We start from the raw sequence: 6173 nt of genomic DNA, 5'->3' as shown, positions 1-6173 counted from the left end.
ATGTGGGGGAGACTTTCTCTAGACATGGGTATGAGTCAATGTTCTTCAAGTACCAAAACGATGACCCACAGTGGTGTGCTGCTAGTTCTAGCTACACTATCTGCCAACCTACCTACTATCTTAAGACCATATGACATGCATTGCCAAGAGGATAACATGGCATCCTAACAAACTACACATGACTTTTCTTGTACCACCCTATATATATCATCCCCATTACCCTCTCCCTACCCTCCCATACGCCTCATGTTCCCTTAGCAAGAAAGAGAATCTATCTCACCAAGCTAGAAAGAGAGAAGCAAAGAGATGAGGAACCAGCGGCTAGCTCCTACTTGCTCCTCCTCAAAGACCAACAACAGAAAGCAAGAAGAGCCACACCTCTCCGGGGCTTACATTAGGAGCCTTGTGAAACATCTTAGCTCCTCCTCCACAACGAGACCCAAAGACCATCACATCACCATGGGCACCAAGCCGCAGCAAGAAGAGCAACAAGCGCCCCAAACCACACCACCATCTCTACAACAGCAGCAGCCACACAAGAAGCAGGTGAGGAGGAGGCTGCACACAAGCAGGCCATACCAGGAGAGGCTACTCAACATGGCCGAGGCCAGGCGAGAGATCGTCACGGCTCTCAAGATCCACAGAGCCTCCATGAGGGAAGCCAAGGAGCAGCAGCAACATCAACAACTGGTGCAAGAATTTCAACATCAGCAGGAGGTCCAGGTAGTGCAAGATCATAGGCTAGCTTGTAGTGCACCCAGCATGAGCTCATATGGTTCCTTCTCAGATTACCCATTTGCACACTCCACAGCAAACAACAGTAGTTGCTCATTTTATTCATACCCACTCCTGCCTTACCACACACCACCAGCTGCACCCATGGTTCCCATGGTTGATGCTCTAGATCACTTGCTGCCGCTGCCTACGCAGCCACTTGGGCTTAACCTGAGCTTCCATGGCTTCGTCGGGGGCGTTGCTGGCGAAGATGCCAAGAACAACGCTGATTCCTTTGATCCTCCTCCGTTGCTCCAACAACCCTCGCCTGCATCCTCCTACTCGGTCTACTCCTCTCCGCCGGCGACGACGATGGCGAGCCAGGACGTGGCGTCCGCCACCGCCGAGAACACTTCACCGTCGCTACACCGTGTGCTGGATGAGGAGGAGATGGCGGCGATCTACTCGGTTGGGGAGCGGCATGATATCGAGTGGAGCGACACGCTGAACCTGGCCACGTCGGCATGGTGGAGCACGCTCCTCGACGACGGCGCTGCGGCGGCGCACCAGACAGACTCAGTGGACGTCCCGGGGATGCATCTGGGTGATGTGTACTACGGCGAAGACGTCTCCTTCCCATGGTAAGCTAGCTAGACTGATGCAAAGTTGTTGTACCCAAATTAAGGTTCAAAAAATTGTTTAATAATCAGGGATGTTGATTTTTGGTTTTGGTTTTTGCAGTATGGAGATAGGAGAGATGGGAGGATGGGACGAGGGGTGGCTCTCATGACATGTCGTCCACTCTAGTCGAACAACTAGGTCTCCAAAGACTGCTGCATGCATGCATCTGTGCTGAATAGCTGAAGTGTGATCAATGGAAGAATTGCCCACTCTAGCTAGTACAAATAGAGACTAGGATTGATGAAATCTAACGACCATGTACTACTACTTTACTGCGTCCAAGTTATAGCGTGTTGTTTTCAATCTAAAAAATAAAACACGTATTGGTCGTAGCCTGGGACATGCATGCTATGCTTAAGCAGAGAAGTGTGAGCTGTAGCATGCATGGAGCCATGCAACACCTTTATTGGGCAGTATGAGGAGAGTGTGGTCAGGTTCATTGTTTTAACTTTCAGTCTGAGAAATATTTCAGCCACAGCCGCATTTCAGTTTGTCTTTGGGCCGAAGGACAGAAACATTCATTTGAATTTGATGAAATATTTGATTTTTTTAAAACATGTTTAAGTTCTTGTGTCTACACGGAAATTGCTAAGACATTTTGACCGAAAGTTAAATATTTCGGTGTCGAAGAAGCATCTTCTCGCAATTGGACGTCCCTGGTCTATCTGTGCCGTCAATTTCTTTGAGATCCATCAAAAAGTGAAATTAGTCAAATAGACATCATTTAGCCCGTTAGGCAGACAACAATAGAAAGCTTCCTTAGAACATCATGACCACTCTTAGCCCCCTCCCTTCTTGTCAACTCCGAAATTTGTCTGCCTTATCGCAATTTTGAGCCGGCAAAGAATTCGCACCCCCTCTCCCCCACCCCAATTGTTTTGCATGCCATGCCATGATTTTGTGTCACCTCGCCAGGTCCACACCTCTGACCAGCCACAACTCCTCATAGTCGGCTACAAGCGAATGCCCCGCACCGTGGTCGTTTTAGAGAATGTTGTCGTGGTTCTAAGACTGACAGTAGAAAGGGGGGTAGGTATGGAGAGGCAAGACCTCAGCTATGGTGAAGGTGTACACACAGGAGTTACGAGTTCAGGCCCTTCGCGGAGGAAGTAATAGCCCTACGTCTCGGTGCCCGGAGGCGGTCGACTGGATTATATGTGTGTGATGTTACCGGGGGTGCGAACCCTTGTTCCAGAGGAGGGAGTGACTTATATAGAGTGCGCCAGGACCCCAGCCATCCTCCATTACAAGGGGCTTAATGTACATAAAGTAGGGGCGTTACCGATAACGCCAGTAATAAGTGCTATTAATGACCTTAAAGACTACGGAGTGAATGTCCGATCGTTGCAGTGCTGAGTGACTCCTGGCTTTCAGTAGGTCGAGTGATTCCTCATATGGTCGGGTGACAACAGGTAGGAGGGATACCCGAGTGATATGATTGGTCGAGTGGATTGCACTCGACACTTTTGACTGGGGGTTCTTCGTTGCCTTTTGGACTTCTTATCTTCTAGGGTAGAGACCTTGGGTAGGACGTATAGGTCAGGCCTATGACCCTACCCCAGGTCTGTACCCTCATCAGTAGCCCCCGAATGGATTAAGGTTTGAGTGGAAAGTAGGTTGAAGTTGAACTTGTTCCGAGCTTTGCGTCTTGCGAGTGTTTTACGCAGGACGAAAGGCTTACGTTGGTACTTCAGCATTGATTCAGTCGCCTTGATCCATTCAGAGAGTTGCCGAATGAACTTGTAGCATCATCTGCCGAGTGTTGTCTTGGGGTGCAGAATCTTTGGCGCGATTGATAACAGTGTATCCCGGATTTCACGGGATACAAAATTTCAGGGAAGCGCGCGGGACGGGGCGCGCCGAAATAAGCGGAACGGATAAACAATAGCACCTCGATCTCTGTGCCACCTTTTCGCCACGTACATTGCGCGCGACTGTTGCGGGATTTGACAGGATTGCCCGGTTCCACGCGTCAGCCACTCGGAAGCGGCCCTTTATAAGGCGATGGAGCCGAGGCGCCTGCACTGTGCGCGTCTGTTTTTCTTTCTTCTTCCTCTCCTTCTCCACCGCATCCGGCTCCTCTGCTCTCGCCGCCGCCGCTCCGCCACCATGGTGAAAGACAAGACAGCGGCGCTGGAACGCGCGAAGAAGGCGACGGGGCGGCGAAGGGCAAGAAGCAGAACCACGGGTCGTCATCGCGCTCGGGGTTGCCGCCAGGCTGGATCTAGGGCGATTGGATCTGGTCTTCGCTCCGGCAGGAGGATCTGGATGAGCTGGTGGAATCCGGGCTGATTGCCAAGGGTGCGGCAAGGCTGCCTGAGGGGGAGATGGAGCCGCAGCCTCGACCGGGTGAGTGTGTACTGCTCGCCACCCACGTAGACTGGGGCTTCTCGCTTCCCCCGCACCCCTTCTTCCGGGGCTTCTTGAACTTCTTCGGTGCCCAACTCCATCATTTTTCTCCCAATACCATCACGTACCTTGCCGCGTTCGTGTTGATGTGTGAAAACTTTTTGGAGTATCGACCGCACTGGAGTCTTTTCAAACACATTGTCACCATCCGTTCCTAGTCGGTGAAGAAAGCGAAAACGAGTGACGAGAAAACCCATGTCATTAAGATGTGTGGGGGTTTGGGTATCCAGAAGAGGCAGAGGAGTTCTTTCCCTTCCATGACTCTCCCTGAGTCGGTTAGGGGCTGGTAGTCGACCTGGTTCTACTGCCAGGACCTCCCAACTCCAGGTCAGTCGACCGGCCTTCCCCACTTCACTTTTGACCGTGTCCAGACTCCTTCCTCACTGAAAGTGACTGCTGCTGAGAACATGGAGACAAAGATGTAGGTTGAGAAAGTGGTCCAACTGATCAATCAGGGTGTCACTGGCATGGACCTGCTGGAAGTATTCCTCAGTCGACACATCCAGCCTCTTCAGGCCCGTGACCATCCCATGTGGCTATACTCTGGGGCTGACGACACCGCTCGTATTCATCCAGAGGAAGTGCCAGCCAAGACCGTGGCCATGTGGTTGAAGAGCATTACAGACAACCAGGACAACCCCAGAGGAGCCAAGAGAGTCATCCCCTTCAGTGACGATAATCAGCCCGACAAGGTATGTTCTTTATTCTAACTGCCTTTACATGCACATTCCGACTGTCCTTGAGCTCGACTGACTTTCACTCGACTTCTCGCCTTGTAGGTTTTTACTGACATGTATTCGATGCCCAACGGTGAACAAGTTCTAGAGAAGGACCAGGAGGGAGAGGCCAGCGCGGAGGAGAGCGGTGAATGGGAATCTTCGGATGATGATGATGATGAGGAAAGCGAGGAGTCAGACAACGAGAAAGCGGTCGACTCGCCACCGCGATCTGAACACCGATCCAAGCAACACCATGACCCGGCGGGCAGACGCGAAAAGAACGTGGCTCCAAGTACCCACACGCAGAAGCGCACTCGGACGTCGACTCCGGAGCCGACAGAGAAGGTCGCCAAGCAGACCAAGGTTGCTCCTCCAAAGACTCGGAAGACTTTACCGAGGATCAAGATGGACGTCCCTGTTGCTTCAGGGTGAGTATCTTTCTTGCACTTATCTAGGATGACTGAAGCTTCTGTTCTAACCGAATGGATCATGTATCTTTCTAGCCCAACCTCTGCTGCGACTGACATGGATATCGACAAAGCTCCAGGAGACGAGGAGACCGACGACGCGGCCACCTCCCGAGTTGGTAAGTCCGTTCGACCAGAACTCATTAGTCGATTGAGTTATCAGTCGGCTGAATTTCTGATGTTTTGCTTTCGCTGCAGTTCATACTTCCTGATGATGAAGAAGAAGAAGTGCCTCAACAGGGGAGGAGGAGGAGAGGCGGGAGTTCAAGCAGGAGAGGGCTTGAAGTTCAAGACCCTCAGGCGACGTCGGTGCCTGAGGCGGTGGTCGAGCGTTCTGGAGATCCCGTTCAGACCAACGTCACATTCACCAACCCGCTGACGACTGATCGTCCGTCGGGGTCGACTACTCCGGCTCCTGCTGCTCCGGTGCAACTCCACGCATCCGACCCAGTAGCTGCCTCGGCCACCTTGGAGCCATCACTCTTTGCTGCATACCAGACCCCAGATGATTCACCAAGTGCTGCCAGGGAGGCTCTTCGCCAGGTGAACCTTGTTATGGAGCAGGTGAAGGTGATGCACGAGGCCAGCCAGGTGGCCTACAATGCCAGCACCGCTCTACAGACCAATGTTAAGGTCAGTGAACTCCCGACTGAACTTTTGAATGTTGTTTTATATCTGATCACCCACTGGGGTGTGCCTGTTTTTAGAGTTTAGGAAGTCTCCCGCTCCACTCGACTCGTGCTGAGTCTTAGTATTTTGTCCGGACCAGTGGGGGCACGCCGAGTGCACCCACTGGGTGTAGTCCCCGAAACCACGGTCGACTGCTGGCAGTCGGCTGAGGTCTGAGAATCTACGTTTTTTTACTCATGCTGGGCAGACCATGCTGAGTGTTGATCTAAACCAGTGGGGGCACGCTAAGTGCACCCACTGGGTGTAGTCCCCGAGACGACTGTTGAATATTTGATTCAGCAGTAGTCTTAGAGTAACTTTTCACTGTCATTATCTCTTATTTCTATCGACTAATATATCTCTCCCGCTGACTGTAGAGGTCTTGTGATCTTGGAGCTCGGATTTCTGAGTTAAACAAGAAGCACATCAGCCTCGAACTTGATCTTGAACTTGCAAAGAAGAACCTCAAGAGTGCTCAAGAAGAAACAACCATCATGGGAGGTAATCAATCGAC

At 51.7% G+C, this 6173-nt stretch overlaps 1 protein-coding gene across 1 annotated transcript; it reads left to right on the top strand.

Moving 5' to 3' along the window:
* Window positions 1-270: 270 nt before the first annotated feature.
* Window positions 271-1865, top strand: LOC123117639 (uncharacterized). Its single transcript, XM_044538354.1, has 2 exons — window positions 271-1355; window positions 1456-1865. Exons 1-2 carry the CDS (start codon window positions 307-309, stop codon window positions 1502-1504), a joined length of 1098 nt encoding a protein of 365 aa, XP_044394289.1. The 5' UTR covers window positions 271-306; the 3' UTR covers window positions 1505-1865.
* The last annotated feature ends 4308 nt before the right edge of the window (window positions 1866-6173 follow it).

The sequence above is a fragment of the Triticum aestivum genome, chromosome 5B (assembly GCF_018294505.1).
Source record: "Triticum aestivum cultivar Chinese Spring chromosome 5B, IWGSC CS RefSeq v2.1, whole genome shotgun sequence".
Classification (NCBI taxonomy): Eukaryota; Viridiplantae; Streptophyta; class Magnoliopsida; order Poales; family Poaceae; genus Triticum; species Triticum aestivum.
Note: the sequence above shows the minus strand (reverse complement) of the source record. Positions and strands in the feature narration are given on the sequence as shown.

Bases quoted from the DNA above. Each gene is read 5' to 3' on its own strand.
- LOC123117639 (XM_044538354.1), top strand. From the start codon at position 307: ATGAGGAACCAGCGGCTAGCTCCTACTTGCTCCTCCTCAAAGACCAAC. The intron at 1,356-1,455 runs GTAAGCTAGCTA...TGGTTTTTGCAG, and splicing joins GAAGACGTCTCCTTCCCATG to TATGGAGATAGGAGAGATGG.